At 34.8% G+C, this 19,784-nt stretch overlaps 1 protein-coding gene across 1 annotated transcript in view; it reads left to right on the top strand.

Annotated features, from left to right (window-relative positions):
* Positions 1–19,784, top strand: part of MCPH1 (microcephalin 1) — a 271,418-nt gene that overhangs the window by 22,782 nt on the left and 228,852 nt on the right. Inside the window, exons 4-6 of the mRNA XM_077152989.1 lie at positions 11,986–12,073; positions 16,194–16,308; positions 18,482–18,625. Of these exons, the coding sequence (XP_077009104.1) occupies positions 11,986–12,073; positions 16,194–16,308; positions 18,482–18,625 (347 nt within the window). The remainder of the gene's footprint in view (positions 1–11,985; positions 12,074–16,193; positions 16,309–18,481; positions 18,626–19,784) is intronic.

Raw genomic sequence — 19,784 nt, 5'->3', positions numbered from 1 at the left:
GATGTTCAGTTTCATCACTTGTTTACGATGCTGTCCACCAGGCTTCTCTACAGTTAATATTCTACCATTTGTAATTAATAGATCTACTAGATTTACCAATTTAGCCTTTAGCCTTTACATTTTTATAACTCCCTTCTCAGATAGTGAGAAACCTGGTTTCCATTATGTTTTATATGTTAAGGGGAGATTAAACAATAGTATGTAGCCATCCTCTCATATCCATTGCCGTGCCTTTTTTTGCACAGTTCCCCTCTTTGCCCTCAGGCTCTGACTCTCCATTCCATGCCAGTCCTCCTCACCACATAGATGTCTTTCTCACCCTGCCTAAACTCTGACATCCCATATAGTCCCACACCCCTCTCCCTGTATGATGCCATCCTCATCCAGTTTGTGCTCTGACACTGCTAGGCTGCCCCTCAGCAGGGATGCTCTCTTTATTCTGTTCAAGCTCCCCCCAAATAGATGCACTCCTCATCCTGCTCGAGCCCTAAGCACTTAACCCTTGGCCACCCTTTTATAAATATGCCCTCCTTATGCTGCTCAGCGCTCAGACATTGTGTGGCAGGTTGTCCTCTTACATAGACTCCCTCCTTACATCATTTTCACCGTCTTGTGCAGAACCATCTTCACTCTGCTTAGTCTCTCATACTGCGCTCTGGGAAGTTTATCTTTCTTACCATTTTCGGACTATGGCATCCTACTTTGTACTACTGCCACTACACCCCTAACACACATTGCATATATCTACCTTCTTTGCCCCCACATAAGTAGCTTTAAGACTGGAAGGGAAAGGGCATGCAAGGAGATCGCAGACTTACTTTTATTACCTACTCAGGAAATTTAGGTGGGGATTGCCAGAGTGATAGGAATTGAGATCACAGAGGTTCAATTTTTTTTCTTATGCTTTTAAAATTTGTTAAGCCTATTCTTGATTAAAAGATTAAAAGCTGTTGTAATTTAAAAGGAAAAGTGTATTTTAAAACTACCAGTGAGATTTTTCTGTTTGTAGCAAGGTGTTGTTTTGATTAAAATAAAACAAAGCCACACACAAAATATCTGTTTCAAATAGCATTGTTTTATTGAGAAGGCAAGCCTAACGTTCATGAATCAGTAAATAATATCAGAATAATGCTTTTCTTAATGTTTTTTTACAATAGCAAATAGTGCTCAAAGTATGATTCACCGACTTCTGAGTGACTCATTAAGGGGGTCAACAAAGTAAAAATTTGTTTTCGTACTACTGATATATCATTTGCCTTTTATTCTCTCAAAACAGCACAGCAAGTATTTCAGAGGCCATATGATATCTGCTATCACAACATATTGAATGCTGAAGCAGATATGAAAATCTAGTTACTTATTGTCAGAGGTTAAACAGATTTGTAAAAATGTGTAGCCATGCCAATTTTCCACTAATTTTTGTTTTGGAAGATAATTCTTTTTTGTAAAAACTGTTATTTATGCTAATATATAGTGAGCTTATTATTTTTAAATGAATTTACAAATAATTTTTTAATTTTTCTTTTTTTAATTTTGCTTACAATAAAAACCATTAAATGTAACTCCTAAAAAAATTTTTAAGTCCTCAAAATTTTGAAATGTATGAAGGAATTTTGAGACCAAAATGTTTGATAACCATGCTTTAAAGATTAGTTTATATCAGTGGTTTCCAATCTGTGGACTGCCCCTACCCTTCACCACCCCACATATGATCTCTTATTGTATGTCTTGCTCTGTGCTGTCTGCACATACAAATTTTTCTCATTTATCACCTTGTGGAGATCTTCCATATTGTCTTGTTCTATTTTATTTTTTAACGCAGTCCTTATCCCACAGAAGGATGGGTATCTTAGTGTTGCCCTAGATAATGAAAGCTAGAGTAGGTAGTGAATGAGTAAAGGCGATGTAAATCTGACAAACCACTTAAATAAGTATCAGTGGGACTGGGTTTCAAATAATAAGCAAGATTTTAATGGCTTCAACTTTTTAAAGGTGCTTTTCATGCCAGTTAATGATATGACGTATGGATGGATACTGAGATTTTTTAAAATTTTGCTTCTTTAAATATGTGGAAAAGTACCATTTCAACATTTGAAGTGTGCGTTGCTCTCATTGATCTCTCCTTCACCTTAAGAGCTATTCAACATCAGATAGTAGTTGAGGTAGAAAAGGCAAAGTCATTTTCCCACTCCATGCTACAGTGTATCTGAATTTCAGTACTGGCCCAGATACCCTGGGTTTAAAGCCTTATTTCATTCCTGAAAGAAATAAGAAATATAATATGGCAAGGTAAGTATATTAGGAATTGATAAATTATTAAAGGAGGCATCACCAAACCAATACAAATATCCCATTTTTATTGCTTCAGAGGTTTTTATACTCTGGTCATTGTACCAGTTTAAATTCAGGATGGGTTTAGTAGGCCTTTTGTTGTTGTTGTTGTTTTGTTGTTTAGTAAGCCTTTTAACAGCAAGTCCAAAAGCCCTCCAGTGGGTTTGTTAACAGTTTGAGGAACACCAAGGACATTGGTGTGACTGAAGCATAGTGTGGGGGAGATCTGGATCGAGACAAGGATGCCCTCTGTCACTATTATTCAACATTGTACCAGAAGTTCTAGCTAGAGCAGTCAGGCAGGACAAAGAAATAAAACGTATCCAAATTGGAAAGGAAGAAGTACAACTTTCATTAATTGCAGATGATATAATACTATACTTGGAAGATCCTGAGAAATCTACAACAGAGTTACTTGAGCCAATAAACAAACTCAGCAAGGTGGCGGGATATAAAATTACTGTGCAAAAATCAGTAACATTTCTATACACAAGTAATGACCTAATTGAGGAGTCAGTTATGGAAAAAGTCCATTCAAAATAGCAACTAAAAGAATCAATACTTAAGGATGAATTTGGACGTAAAGGACTTGTACACAGAAGACTACATAGCATTGCCAAAATAAATCAAAGACCATTTAAATAGGTGGAAAATCATTCTCTGCTCATGGGTAGGAAGGTTAAATATAGTTAAGATGTCAGTTCTACCCAAATTGATCTACAGATTCAATGCAGTACCAATCAAAATTCCAACAACCTACTTTGAACACTTGGAAAAACTAGTTACCAAATTTATCTGGAAGGGAAAAAGACCCCAAATAGCTAAAAGCATCCTAAAAAAAAGAATGAAGTGGGAGGATTAACACTTCCTGACTTTAAAACTTATTATAAAGCTTCAGTGGTCAAAACAACATGGTATTGGCACAAAGATAGAAGTATTGACCAGTGAAATTGAATCAGAAGCACAGAAATAGACCACCAAATCTATGGTCGACCGATTTTCCACTGAACTGGGACAAAAGAGTCTTTTCAATAAACGAATATGGGAGAACTGGATATCAGTAGCCAGAAGAAAGAAGACCCTTACCTTACATTCTGTACAAAACTTCACTCAAATTGGATCAAACACCTAAATATAACAACTACTACCATAAAGCTCCTAAAAGAAAATGTGGGAAAACATCTTCAAGACCTAGTAATAGGTGGTAGCTTTCTAAACATTACACCCAAAGCTTAAGCAACAAAAGAAAAAAAAATAGATAAATGGGACTCCTCAAAATCAAATGTTTCTGCACCTCAAAAGACTTTGTCAAAAAGGTGAAGAGGCAGCCAACTCAATGGGAAAAAATATTTGGAAATCACGTATCAGACAAAAGTTTGATTTCCTGTATATACAAAGAAATCATACAACTCAACAACAAAAGAATAAGCAACCCATTTATAAAATGGGTGAAAGATATGAATAGGCATTTTTCTGAAGAGCAAATACAGATGACTCAAAAGCACATGAAGAGATGCTCACTTTAATTAGCTATAAGGGAAATGCAGATCAATACTACAATGAGTTACTACCTCACACCTATAAGAATGGCTGCTATTAAACAAATAGGAAACTATAAATGTTGGAGAGGATGTGGAGAAATTGGAACACTATCACTGCTGGTGGGAACGTATAATGGTACAGCTGCTATGAAAGACAGTTTGGCAGTTCCTTAGGAAACTAAATATCAAGTTGCCCTATGACCCAACAATAGTACTACTTGGTATATACCCAGAATGGCTGAAAGCAGAGACACAAACAGACATTTGTACACCATTGTTCATAGCAGCCTTATTCTCAATTGCCGAAAGATGGAAACAATCCATATGCCCATCAACAGATAAGTGGATTAACAAAATGTGGTATATACCAATGATGGAATATTATGCAGCAGTAAGATGAAACAACTTCCTGAAGCACATTGACAAGATGAATGAGCCTTGAAGACATAATACTGAGTGAAATAAGCTAGACAAAAAAGGGTAGATACTCTATGACTCCACTTTTATGACCATGGTAAAGGTAAAATCCTCTATAGACTACAGGGGACTTAGAGGTGTATAGAACCTAGAGATGGGTGAATGGTTAGCTAATGAGGTTGAACACAAATGTAAGGGGATAGATAGAAGTGAAGGCGGTTCTCTAGTTGGTCTATAAGTAATATTACCATAATGAAGGTAACCAAGATTGAAAGCGGTTGTATAGACCTATGTGTCCCACTGATTAATGCTAGAAATACAAATAAATTCTTGCAAGAAGTACTTCAAAGGTATGATTCGTGTACAAAGAGTGTTTAAATCCACGGTACAGGGGGAAAGCTGTTGTTGCATGCTCTGGGCTATATTTAACAGGAAAACCTCAGCAAACCACAGCAACAGCAGGGGTAAATAAGAGGGAGGGATAAGAGTTAAGGGGAGGTTTAGATTTCCAGTTTGTTGAGGGTGTGTTTATTGGCTGTCTTTCTCTTGGAAACAATGAAATCTAAAATTGAGAGTGTTGATGGACTCTGGACTTTGGGCATTATACATGATGCCTAATCAATGTAGGTGGCTGAAGGATGCACTGACTGAGAAGTAGTTTGGTGTATACATATGATCGAATATTGTGCTGCTACAAAAAGAAATAAAGTCTTGAGGTGTGCAACAACGTGAATATTACATGTGGAACATTTGGTGAGGCAAAATAAGCCAGAAACGAAAGAACAATTAAGGTATTGTCTCCTTTAGAAAATGTTTATAAGAAAACGGGCCTGTATTGTAAGCTCTTATAGCAGACACATTTATTTCTGAATTTTGAGAGGCTGTTTTATGTATCTATAACCTGGCATTTAGAGATAAAAACAAAGATGATCAGGTTGGGATTAAGGTAGTTCAGAACACGGGAATAAGGAAGACATTTCTAATGTTTTAGAACCATACCTACTCTTCGAGACCAAAGGAAAAAATATTTATTTTGTTTGGAACCTAAATTTTCTGTAGCACATAATCTGATTCAACCTGTTTGCATTGCTCATTTGATCAACTGAAACACAGGGAGCCCAGAATAAAAATGAGCGCCTTTAATCCTGCTGTATAGCTTAATGTAATGCCTGGATACATCCCAGAATATATTAAGCAGATGATCAAAAAAGTATTGGCAAAGTCCCTTCAACGATGGCAGAAAAAATATGGAACTACTAAATTTCACTATCAGGGAAATCCCCTGATACTGTGTCAAACATTAGGAACATCCAAATCAGTAGGCCAAGCTGTTAATCTTGAAGCTTACTCTTTTGAAGCTTATGTAGATAGTGGAGAAGCTTAACCTAACTATAGATATGCCTAAGGGTTACTTCTGGAGGATTTCTTTTGTTGCTCAGATATGGGCTAACTCTCTCTAAACCCAACTCTGTAAGTGAAATCATTGCCCTCCCTCCTGTGGAAGTCTCCCTGGTGATGCGAAAGATGACTCCCAGGGATGAGTCCAGCCCTGGCACCATGGAATCAACAGTTCCATCCTGAGCAAAAGAGGGAAAAGAAGTGTAACTAATAAAGTGGCTGAGAGAGTTCAGATAGAGTCGAGAGGCTACTCTGGAGGTCACTCTTATGCAAGCTTCATTTAGACCTTGCTATCCATCATAACTTGCCAAGCCCCAACCAAAGCCATCCCAGTCAATCCTAAAGAACACCTAGGGCAAATATATAAGATTCTACAAAATTTCCATGCACTAAGGTAACTTTACAGAAACCTACAATATCCAGATTGGTCCCTGGACCAGATATGTCCTGAACCGAGAAGGCCCAGCCTCTCCACAATATCAGCTAGTTCCATCTCCCTACCCCTTATTATTGACAGCCCCTTCCAACATGTTTTTCATTCATGGGCTGTTAGAATGGGCATAGCCCAAATACCCCTAAAGAGTGAGATAGAAAGTTCAAAGGTGATGGTAGAGTTATACAGAGAAGGTTGGGTTTAACAAGTGAATATGATTGCTGACTCATTAAATTGCTATTTCTTTTAGTCTCCAGTAATCCTACTTTCCAAGGAAGTAGTGTGGTCTACTGAAAAGATACAGGGTCTGGAGGTAGACAGGTTGAAACACAATTTTGGACTGTGGTGTCTAGCTCTGTAGACATGGACAGTTTCCACAATCCTTGGGCCCTGGTTTCCTCATGTAAAGCATAAATCTAAGTTTCAAGGCTATTTACAGTGCCTGGAGTAGAATAGGTGTTCTACTCCGAAACCCCCAGTTTAAATAAACCTTTGCTTTCTTTGTGCTCTCAGAGCTGTGTTATCTGAACTTCTATGACTCCCTTCTTACATTCTTCCCTATGTTATATATATATATATATATATATATATATATATATACACACACACACACACACACACATATATATATGTATGTATATATGTAGGGAGTCATGTGACTTTGACTCTTCTGTTTTGATTGTATACTTAAAGGTTGGAACCTTCAAAAAGATGTCATTCACTCCTAGGGATGTAAACCTCCCTGGCAACGTGGGATAGAAATCCTGGGATGAACTGGGACTCAGCATCAAGGGATTGAGAAAACTTTCTCGACCAAAACAGGGAAGAGAGAAATCAGACGAAATAAAGTGTCCATGGCTGAGAGATTTCAAACAGAGTCATGAGGTTATCCTGGAGATTATTCTGACACATTATATAGATATCCCATTTTTAGTTTATGGTGTATTAGAATGGCTAGAGGAAAGTACCTGAAACTGTAGAGCTGTGTCCCAGTAGCCATGTTTCTTGAAGATGATTGTAAATGATATAGCTTTTAAAATGTGACTTTGTGATTGTGAAAACCTTGTGTCTGATGCTCCTTTCAACTACAGCATGGACAGATAGGTAAAAAATATGGATAAAAATTAAACAACAGGGGGAACAAAGGTTAAAATAAATTGAGTCAATTGAATTTCTAGTGGCCAATGAAAGGGAGCGGTAAGTGGTATATGGTATGTATGAGTTTCCTCTTTTTTCTTTTTTACTTCTTTTGCTAGAGAGGTACACATGTTCAACAAAAATGATCGTGGTGATGAATACACAACCATATGATAATATTGTGAGCCATTGATTGTATACCATGTGTAGAATGTTTGTCTGTTTGTTTGTTAAGGTTTACAATTAAAAAAAAGAAAAAAAAAAGAATGATTGTTACCTCAGGACTTGCACCGTACTCTGGAGAGATGTAGTGTGTTTCTAATTGTACATAGGACAGTTGAGTATTGTTAGGTGAAACATATGTCTGTTATTGCATTCTATTTGGAAATTAAGCATGTTTCAGGGTGATGTGTATAGCTGCCAAGTTGAGAAAGGGTAGGTTGTGTGGTGGTTAGGTTCTGGTGTCACCCTGACAAGTGATGATGCCCAGTGTCTGGTCAGGGAAGCACTGGCCTACCCATTGCTGCAAAGATATTTCATGGGTGGTTGATAAAGTGGAAGATTTGTGTAATTAAATCATCAGTCATTTGATTGTAACTGTGGTTAATTACATCTGCAATCAACTAAGGCACTTCTCCTACCCATGAGATAAACCAAATAGTTGAAGCCTTTTAAGGAAGAAGAGAGACTTTTTTACTGTTTCTTCAGCCAGTGAGCCTCCCCTGTGCATTTTGTCCAGACGGTTCATCAGAGCTTCCAGCTTTACAGCCTGCCCTATGGCTTTTGAACTCTTCCATTCCCACGGTTGCATGAGATACCTTTATGAATCTCATATATACAGATATCTACTATTCTGTTTCCTAGAGAACTCTATTTGTTTAAAAAACATATCTTTTTTTTCTATCTCCCCACGGTCCTGACTCAACTCCCTTCTGTTTAGGATGTTAATACAGTTTGCGGAACAGACTTGTTGACTAGGTAAAGGCAGTAAGGTAAGGTGGTGGCATAGGCAGTTTGGCTTCAGACTAGCAAATAAGAAACATGGTTGATTCAAGTAAAGTAGAGGGGTCGATACATGGAAAACGGTTGTCCTAAGGATAGAATGGCAGTTGGGTAGTCCCTAATAGGTTTGCTGTGGGAAGTACAGTGGTTAATTAGCTTTCCAGGGAGACAAAGTTTATCAAGCAAAGTGAATCCTAAGTAAGACTCCCTACAGGCAAGGATGAAGCGTGCTTTTTTTTCCCATTGGCTCTGAAGTAGCAGCAACTAGAAAGTAAAGGTCAAAAAGTTGATTCTGTTTTTAGGAACGTCTTTGAAATGGTTTTCTTGACCACTAGATGGGGAGATGATAACATTTTACATTTCTAAAGAAAAATAGAAATCTAGTTGGTGATGTTTATTTAGTAAATTTTTAAAGCATTTGCTAAGTGTGGGTTTTAATATAATCACTTCGATATTTACTAAGTATAAACGCAAGTTGTTTGCATATATAGAATACGATTACCAGCGTTATTTCTTCATTGAGAAAAATAATAGTTAAACCCAAGTTGATTGAATTCAGGGAGTATGCCTTTGTGCAGCTTTGCATCTTATCACTTGATTGATAAATTGTTGGGAAGATATTCCCAAAGGGGAAAGAACATATCTCCTACAATTAAGTCCCCTGTGTCAGGCACAGTTTACTGAATTGAATCAACCCATTGCAAAAACTATTTGAAGGATATTTACTAGTTTCATAAACTTTTGCAAGTGATCTTCTGTGAGCCTCAATTTCCTTCAGTTCTAAAATAGAAGAAAATTTTAATATACCCAATAGGTTTGTTGTGCGGCTTCTAATGAGCTGGCGTTAGTAAAAGCTCTTTAAATTTTATTTTTTTAATTATTATTTTTTCAAATATTTTTATTGTAAACCTTAACAAACATACAAACATTCTTAACATACTTATATTCTATACATGGTGTACAATCAGTGGCTCACAATATCATCACATAGTTGTGTAGTCATCACCATGATCATTGTTTTGAACATTTTTATCTCTCCAGCAAAAGAAATAAAAGAAAAAACTCATACATACCATACCCTGTACCCCTCCCTCTCATTGACCACTAGTATTTCAATTTACTCAATTTATTTTAATCTTTGTTTCCCCATTATTTATTTTTATCCATATTTTTTACTCATCTCTCCATACTCAAGACAATCACACAGTCACATTATAAAAGTTGTATCATTTTACAGTCATCTTCAAGATAATTTCTTGAATCAAGGAGGATTTCTTTCCTCCCCCTTTTGGTCAAGAAGGCTTTTTTATACTTTAGTGATAACTGTAATATATATATTGTAAAATTATTCTAGTTCTACTCGACTGTGTCTTCTGTCCTAATACTTCCCAGGTACCCTTTTTGTTGTTGCAATTTTGTTACTTTTAACAATGGTAAATAAGTAACATTTTGCTTAAGAAGAAGCTAGGTGAATATTACTCAAAGTAAAAGTTGATGTTTAAAGGACTTTTGTAAAAAGAGGTACCACTGAGAAACATTTCTCTCTGGTTCTCTAATGTCTTTACTGCCCATTTCTCATCTCTACCATTAAATCCATTATTTTCTGCCCATCCCTTAATTGTAAGCATTCTACTGACGTAGGTGATTATTTTGGTTTTTTTTTTAATTAACTTTATAAAAAATAATTTACATAAAATAAAATGTACACATTTTAAGTGTACAGCTCTCCAAGTTTTGACAAATGTATATACTATTACCACAGTCTTCATCACCCTCCTATCTTCTCTTGTATCCTTTCACAGTCATCATCCCTGCCCCCACCCCAAGACAACCACTAATCTGATTTCCATTAATATAGATTAACTTTGCCTCTTCTATAACTTCCTATAAATGAAGTCATCCAAAATGTTATTTTTTCATACTTGGTGCTTTTGAAATTCATCCAAATTGTATATAGTTTCATTTCTTATTATAGTTGAGTATTATTCATTACCTGAATTCTCTTTTTGTCACTGTCTCCTAACTCCCATCCATTCACTTTATTCATACCAGTTAGTGCGTGTTTTTTCACTTCTCTGCTTTTGCCTATACCGTTCTTCCAACTGGAAAATCTCCATTCTACCCAATCTACTTCCTCATCAGAATTCTAGTCTAGTGGTGGCTTCTAACCTATTTTCAGTCTATTTACTGATTTCTTTAGTATCAGTTATATATTTTTTGGCTCCTGCTGTACCTTGTTGTTCCTCTCTTATTATAATTATTGCACTTTATACTTTTTTTTGTTTACATTTTTGCGAATTTCTTTCCACTCTGGCTTAAAAGAGGTTAGCTGTATTCTCATACCTATTCTGCATTCAATCTGTGATAGCACATGCCATTTAGTTTCTTAAAAACTCCACTGTGTATTCATGAGAGAAAGATTAAAAAGGCAAATAACATCTATGTATTATTATAAAAATAGGTTTGTCCTTACATGCCCCCAAAGGGTCTCAGGGACCCCATGTGTCTTTTGACCACACTTTGAGATTGCTGCTGCAGTGATAATTACTGTTGTCAGTTTAGTGTATAATTTTCCAGACTTCTTTAACCATATTATATACACCATACTATACCATACGCACGTGCCCCCCTACATACATATGTTTATATTTCTGAAACTTCCTTTTTATTCTTAACAATATATTTTAGAGCGCTGTCTGTATTATTATGGATATGCTTTCCCTTTTCTTTTTTCTTTTTTTTTTTTTGGTATGGGCAGGCTCTGGGAATCGAACCCGAGTCTCTGGCATGGCAGGTGAGAATTCTGCCACTGAGCCGCCTTTGCACCACCCTGCCCTATTTTTTTTTTTATTGCACTGTATTTTAATTATTTTTTTTGAAAACCTTTATTACATTTTAGATTTTCACCTGTGGTAGTCTTATGATTATATATAACTGGAGATGTCATTACAGGCATATAATAGAAAGACTTAACAGATTGTGCAATTATTCTGTATAAACAGCAGTTATTGAAGGTTTTTGTGGTAGGTTAGAATGAAAAAAGTTTTAAGATTAATATTTCAATAATATGGATTAATTGGTAGGTGGAAAACTGTAGGAGAAGAAATCATTCATAAAATCATAGTCATTTAGATCTGGGTTGATGAATACTTAGAATAAGAAAATGGTGGAGGAAACCCAAAGATTGGAAGGAATGTGAACAATATTGTGAAAGGAGAAATGACAGAATGTGATGACAGACTGATTATGGAAGGAGAAGTCATAGTGAACAGTAACTGAGATGTCACACTGAGCCCTCTGGAATGACAGTGGTGCTTTGACAGAAATAGACAAAAAAGGAGAACCCAGTTTTGAAGGGCACATATAATCTCTGGACTCAGTTTCTTGATTTCCATTGAATGGGTTATTTACTTTTAAATTATGCATTTAATGTCATGTACCTTTATGAGTACCATAATTGATCATTTTTGTTACAAGTCTAAAAATTATACTTTTACCTGCCTCTCACTTCTAATACTTAAAAATAACTTACAGAGAAAGTTTTGGAAAGTTTCATCGATACCGACTTTTGTGTTTGTTAATAAGTGTACTTATTATAATAGAAATGGCCATTAAAATGACTTACGCACTGATTTCTTAAATTGCTAATTGATACACATGCAGATTTAATGCTGTACCAATAACAGAAACAAATATTCATTCAACTACTTCATTTTAATTATATAGATGCAGGACAGCTGGAGTACATGCCGATGAATCATTATTCCCTGCAACTAATACGAATGAACAATTACCACACCTAATTAAAAAAAAAGTAAGTGTGTGATTTCAGTATAAGTAGTGACAATTATGAATTTATTCATTCTTAATCTTTTTATTCCTAGAAAGTAAAACTTTTAGAGATATATTCAAGAGTTGTTTTAAATATGCTGTTGATGATATCGTACCTTTCACATAGCATTTCTTTTTAGTGAATTATAGAGATTATTTCATCTTGTGAATGCTGTGATATAATTTGTAGAAAATAGAAGAGGGTATGATTGGCCAATGGAAAGCTAAAAATTGGCAATAGCCCAGTAAACATTCAAGTGCTCTAGTAATTCACAACTTTTTTTGTTATATCTGTGGTAAACTAGCTATGTTCTGTTTAACTGAAAATCTCAAAAGTCTGAAGTAGATATATCCAAATTGTACAAAGTTATTTATTACAGAAAATCTTTACAAATATAGACACTGCTTTCATTTGAAGTCAAATTCATATTTGAACTACAACCTTTTCCGTTTTTAATGTATTTAAAATTTTCTAATCATGATTTCTTTGAGGGTAAACTTAATTACTAGGAAACATCAGTAAGTTACTTTGTTTTCAGATAAGAATCCATGATAGAAAATTTGAAGACTTTCTCAAAACTAAATTAGGCAGACTAGAACTTTACATTTTCTGTAGATTAACACAGAAAAAGCTATGAACTTCTCCAATTCTTTGAAAATAGTAAAGCACATATCTCCATTACATTTCATCTCAGCCAAGAAGCCAAAATTTGCTAGTATATAAATGGAAAAGACTCCCCCAGTCTCCAGCTAAAACTTCTCATCTTATTACAGGTGAAAAAGAGAATTCAAAAGATCTCTTGACACCCTAAGTAATGTCTGCTTAGTATTGGGTACTGTTTTAAAAATAAATATTTATTTAAAAATATATCAGTAATAGGGCATGCCAAGTGTGTATATTGAGTAGTAGAATTCTCACCTGCCATGCCGGGAGACCCAGGTTCGATTTCCAGTCCATGTACTTCCCCAGAAAACAAACAAAACAAATTCAACAAATGGTACTGCAATAATGGGATACGCACATGGAAAAATAATGAAATGTAACCCCACCATACAGCATACAAAAAAACATAACTTATTTTTGTTGTAATACATTAAGTAAATGGCTGAAAAAGCAAAAATCCCTCCTTTATTTCTACAAGAATAACACCCCATTCCCTCAAAATAAGCAGTCTAAAACTTGGCTTAGATCAGATTGTTTTCAATAAATTTGCATTACATATTCAGACACATGCACATTGCATGAATGAGGTCCTATTAACATGTATTGTTTCACAAGTTGCTCTTTTTTTTTTCATTGGCATCATGTTTTCAATCTTTTTATGTCAGTGAATATAAATCTACTTTATATTTCTGCATTTTATTATATAGCACAAATATGCTTTTCCCTTATTGACACAGGTTTAAATCATTGTCATTTTTTGTTCTGTACTTTATTTACGTGGTGTATTTGAGTTTATTTCTCCAGGTTGGATATCTAGAAGTGAAATTACTGGGTAAAAATGTATATACATTTTACTTTTTAATAGTTCTATTGATAATGTACAGTGGTACCTATTTCCTGACCCTTACCAATGCTGGATATTATTTATCTTTGTAATTTTTCCTAATCTGAAACATATGTAATAATTGTTCATATTCTTTACCACTTTTAATTTTTACTCATATCAAAAAACGATTCCTGCTCCCTCTCTTTTCCAAATGCATTTGCAAATTAAATGTCTATAGACCCTTTTATTTATTCTTCAGAGAGGTTCTCTTTCCCTTTACCTTACTCATTCTGCTGTCAGCTAAACTGGTTTACTTCCTGTTCTTCAAATGTGTCATGGACTCTTGTTTTAGAGCCATTGCACTATCTGTTCCCTCTCTCTGGAACATTCTTCCTCCCCCAAATCCACATGACTAGTTTTCTAACTTCTGTGTGGCCTTGTTCAAGTGCTACTTTCTCAATGAGACCTCTTCTGACTGCCCTATTTAATAAGAGCAATTTCGTCCCACTTTGCAGCAGCTCTAATCCCTCTTGCCTCTTTTTTTTTTCCCTTTTTATCTATAGTACTTATCCCTTTCTAACATACTACGCTGATAGTGGCAGTTAGATAAGGTTGTCTTGAAAGATAACCCCAAGATAACAATGCTTGCAAATCTATAGTGTACTTATGGAAAAAAAAAAGTTGCAATATAGTGACAGAATTAAAGTAAAGATATTTGGCATCATAGCCAATGCTGCCTTACAACAGGACATCTGGAGGGGCCATAGGGGAGTTCCGATTGTCCTCCCTCTGTAAGGACTATTGAGGTATACTTTCTTGGTTAGGTACCACAGATATGTACACAGAACACCTCAGAACCAGGGAGCACAAAACGGAGTCTGTGCTGGGGTTTCTTATACTCTGCTGGTCACATACTGTAGCATATTCTTGATACATTATCAGCCCCGAGGGCTCACTGTTAATAAACAGTGTTGACAAGCTTGTATAAATTGTCCCCACACTCCTTGGATCCATGGTTACAAAGCAACACTATTCAGTATATTTCATGATTTACAGGAACTTCATGGTGGTCTAGTTTGCTAGCTGCCAGAATGCAACACACCAGAGATGGATTGGCTCTTAATAAAAGGGGATTTATTTCATTAAACAGTTTTTCAGAAGAAAGGTAGCTAACTTTCAAGTGAGGTTCTTTCTTATGCGGGAAGGCACAGTGTGATCTCTGCTGGCCTTCTCTCTAGGCCTCTGAGTTCCAACAACTTTTGCTAGGCTGGGCTGCTTGGGCTGTGCTACATTGAACTCTCTCATTTAAGCACCAGCCAATAAAATCAAACATCATGCATTGCAGCAGGCAGGCCTCCTGGCTGACTGCAGATGTAATCAGCAACAGATGTGGTTCACATGCTATTGGCTCATGTCCATAGCAGTAGAACTAGGTTCCTTCACCTGGCCAAGTGGACACCTGAGCTTAACTACCACACATGCCTGGAAAAAAAAAAAACAGAAACAGTTCAGGCCATTTCCCCTCCAGCACTCATACTATATGATTCATTTATTTACTATATTTATTTTCTGTCATTTTTTGCTAGATTATAAGCTCCATGAGGGCAAAGATCTTTATTTGTTTTGTTCAGTGATGTATATCAAGACCATTACTTGACAATAACAACATTTTTATTAAATGACTGATAGAACAAGATCCTGGATCAAGAACATAGGTATAGGAATTAACCTTTATTTGCTAAAAGAAGTTTTAAGATTGAAACAAAGAATAGGTTAGACTTAGCAATAATAAAAATAAATTAGGGCTGGTAGCTTCAACCTAAAAACTAAAAGATACCTAGACAGGAAACATATTTTTCAAGAACCCTTTAAGAGAGAGCTCAGACATAGAAGTAGTAGAAGGTAAAATTGGTATAAAGTTTAATTTTTGCATTTGTGGTGATGTTGGGGCTAAAGATGGGAAGTAGAGGATAGTTCTAAAGAAGAGAAGGTAGATAAAGGCTGTGAATGTAAAGTATGGTTTTGAAGGAGACCTTTTTCCCTTTTTATCTGAGGATGGTAAGATTAGACAGTTTCATTTGTTTGAAGTTTCCTTATTTTGTTATAGCTTGTATGTATAATTATAGTGTTTGGTTTTCCCTGGCAGAATGAAGTTATTGTGATATAAAAACAGTAAGGCAAGCATAAAGTGGAAAGTGGTTCTTTTCTTTAGTAATTATAAAATAATTACTTTTGTATTTTATTACTATTTCATGATTTTTTTGGAGGGAAATGAGAAGAGGGTAAGGGTGACCAAAAAAAAAAAGGGAAAGACTAGTTTTTTTTAAGAGACTTCATGAAAACTAAAAATGCTGTGATCCTGAAAATACCTCAGGAAATATACTTACTTGGTGTAGAGTCCTTTTCAGTTTTATATCATTCTGTCAATTTCGTTTTTTACAGTTGTAAACAAAAAGAAATAAATATTGCCAAGTCACATATAGTGCGAAAGATCTCTTTAAGAAATTTTTTTATTGTTAATGTTATAAAAGATCAGAAGTGTATGAAAGGATTCTTTTCCTGTCTTAAGCCAATTGCAATATAGTATTATTAATTATTTCCTTTTTTGTATAGCGTAAGTGTATGCAGCCCAAAGATTTTATTCCCAAAACACCAGAAAATGATAAAAGACTTCAAAAGAAATTTGAGAAAATGGCTAAAGAGCTACAAAAGCAAAAAACAACGCTAGGTAAGTCAAAAAATATAATCTGTTATTCTTTGCATTTGTATTCATGTATCTTCTGTAATTTGCCTGAGGACCAATGGCTTTTAGGGTGAGATAGATAATTGGGACTATAATATAGTTTGTGGTTAGAAAATAGAAGGCAAAATATAACTAGTCTAAAGGAAATTTGACTATAGCCATGATAAGGCCATACAGTTCAGTCCACAAAGTTTTAATCATTCATTAAATTGTTGGAACTTAATTTTCAGAAATGATTATAGAAGAAAAATGATCTTTGATTAACAGGCCCTATTGAAGTAAAATAAATCCCTATTTGTTTTTTAATTTTATATATAACTTTTGGTTTTGTTTTCAAGAATAGGTAAGTCCTATATGACATTTTTTTCATGACATAAAATACTTTAGAACATAGAATTTTAAAGCATTTTGGTTGTTTTTGATATTTCTCTTTTTTGCCGTTTTCATTGTCCTCTGAATTCATTGTTTGAGACCAATCCTGATGTGTCAGTGAACAAATATATAATTTTTGTAACTATCCAATATAAAATATAGAAACAGAAAGCATTGATTCCTATAGTTTTTTCTTTCTTTTATATCGTATTAACACATGTTAGAAATTCTCTTTTGCTGTTTGGAAATTTTTCAAATAGGATTACTAAATTTTATTCTAAATCTGTGATGATAATGCACCAAAATTGAGTAGAACATTTAGCCTGTGTGGTGGTGTTAAATGATTTTCCTAAAACATTGCCTATATGATTTATTTTCTTACTTAGTCATCTTATTGCCTGGCGAACCGAGTCTCTTCATTTTGGTCCTTCCTTAGCAAACCTACATTGACTATCTGATCTGCCTAACTACTCAAGCCAGAAACATGAAATTATCTTTTGACATCTCTTATTTCTCTGACACTAATTACCCATTAAGACTTTTAGGTCCCGCTTCTGAAATAATTACTTCAATCATTTTTTCTCTTCCTCTGTTCTCTTATTCCAAGCCTGCCTCATCTTTTGCTTGTATTATTGCAGCAGTTTTTTGGCTGGCTTGCTATATATACGCTCATGCCTTTGCAATCCTAACTCCCATATTTTAGTCAGAATGAAGTAAATTTGAAGTCAGATGGACATCCCCACCCTGAATTTAAACATCTTCAAGGGCATCCTATATTTAGCATATCCTGTAGCCTATTAGGTCCTATGTGATCTGGTCTCTCCAGCCTCAACACAGTTTTGCAACAGACCTATCATGCTTTATACTTTTGCCACTTTGGCCTTCTTTCTTACTAACAATGATATAGTATATTTGAAAGGAATTTGGCAAAATGCTTATGATAGATACAAAATCTCTTTTTAGACTATATTATATATCTTATTAGAAGTTACCTTTTAAAAACTACAAATATAAAGTATAAATAATTCATCTAATGTGTATCTGGATGTTGTCAGAGTACAGTAAGAGTTCTGGTTTAGGAGTTGCAAAAGGAAAGATACTACATATTTTTTTGTGGGGGGAGGAGTGTCAAAGTTGTTTTGAGGCGTTTGCCATATATATGAGTTACAAAAAAATGCACAAATCTATACCCACACACAATTTAGCCCATAATTTTATGGTTCAAGGACCATGGCGTAAACACCATGACCCTGCTTCATGTAGTCACATTCATCTGTCAGTCTGGTGTGTTTTTTAAGGTGGGGTATTTAGTGGTGGTGATTTCTGAACCTTGGGTAGAAAACCTCTAAGGAACCATACTACATTCTGGCTTTACGTTCTTTCCAATTGTGTTATTTTAGCTAAGTTATTTAACTACTGTCTCTCGATTTCTTAGTCTTTGAATAACGATACTGATACCTAATGCCTTGAGTTTGAGGAAGGATTAAATAAGATAAGTATGGGAAAGGTTAAATAAGCATGTATTATGCTTAGCACAGTAATGATACCTGGCATGTAGTAATGGCTCAGTATATGTTAGCTAGCAGTTGTTGTACTGTTGTTATTTGATCTTGGTGGCAATGGTGGTTTGTAGTAGAATATTAGTAGTAGTAGATGATGTTGAAAGGCAGGAAAAAAGCTGTAGGGGGAAATACTGATTTCTAAGAAATATATCTGTGAAAGTTATTATATTGTTGATATATGAATGCATTTTTGAGCTTAAAATTCTATTTTTGTTTATTTCCAGATAATGATATTCCTGTTCTCGTATTTGAATCTAATGGTTCCTTAATCTATAGTCCTATAAATAAAATTAGTAATAGTCATCACAGTGCAATGGAGAAGAGATTACAGGAGATGCAGGACAAAAGGGAAAATCTTTCCCCTACATGTAAGTGATTACAGTTCATAGAAGTGAAAACTAAGCAAATGGGTCAATTGTAATAGAAAGTATTTTTTGTTTATTTAGATGTTTTAGTTACTGTTTCCTGATTCTAACAAATTCTGACCTATTTCAGGGCAGCCTTAGTTAATATTTTTGTCCAGAAAAATCTCACGTTTTATTAAGATTTTTGTGAAGCATTTACCGGTACATAGTATTCCCCAAATTTTAAATTATTATTTGTTATAGGCCCTTTATAATTTCTGGAAATCTTTGGAATACCCCACCTGACCTTTTTTATATTAAATTAGGTCTTTTTTTTTACAAATCTGCTTTATATTAATGCATATAATGTATCACTTTATGTTTTTCTTTAATTTTTTATCTTTAATATTCTAAGTTACTCAAGTAATCTATGAGAGCATTTTCATAAAACATTTAACAAATATTGCTAATAATAAAAATTCATCTTAATTCCCACCTAGAGTTTCTTTTTACATTTTTTTTTTAATTGTGAAAAATAACATACATAAGAAAAAGCAATAAATTTCAAAGTACATTTTAACAAGTAGTTTACGGCAGATTTTAAGGTTTGGTATGGGTTACAGTTCCACAGTTTTTCATTTTTCCTTCTAGCTGCTCCAAGACACTGGAGACCAAAAGGAGTATCAGTTTATTGATTCACCGTTCATATTCATTTGTAAAATCCTGTCTCCTCTATTATACTCTTCCTTCTTGTTTTGTGTGGAAAATAACATATATACAAAAAACAATAAATTTCAAAGTACTTTGCAACAATTGTAGAACAGATTTCAGAGTTTGGTATGGGTTACAATTCCACAATTTTATGTTTTTATTTCTAGCTACTTTATGGTACAGGAGACTAAAAGAAATATCAATAATATCAATATACTGATTCATCCATACTCATTTGTTAAATCTAATCTTCTCTCTATGACTTGACCAATAACTTTGATCTTTCACTCTTTAGGGGTATTTGAGCTAAGCCTGTTCCAACTTTTTCATGTTGGATGGGGCTGTCATTAAAATGGGTCATGGGGGTGGAACTAGTTGATGTTCTGGAGAGGCTGGTCCCTCTGCATTTCAGGACTTACCTGGTCCAGGAACCCCTCTGGAGGTTGTAGGTTTCTGTAGGTAACTTTTTCTG

Source organism: Tamandua tetradactyla, chromosome 3 (assembly GCF_023851605.1).
Source record: "Tamandua tetradactyla isolate mTamTet1 chromosome 3, mTamTet1.pri, whole genome shotgun sequence".
Lineage (NCBI taxonomy): Eukaryota > Metazoa > Chordata > Mammalia > Pilosa > Myrmecophagidae > Tamandua > Tamandua tetradactyla.
This window is presented reverse-complemented; position numbering and strand designations above follow the sequence as displayed.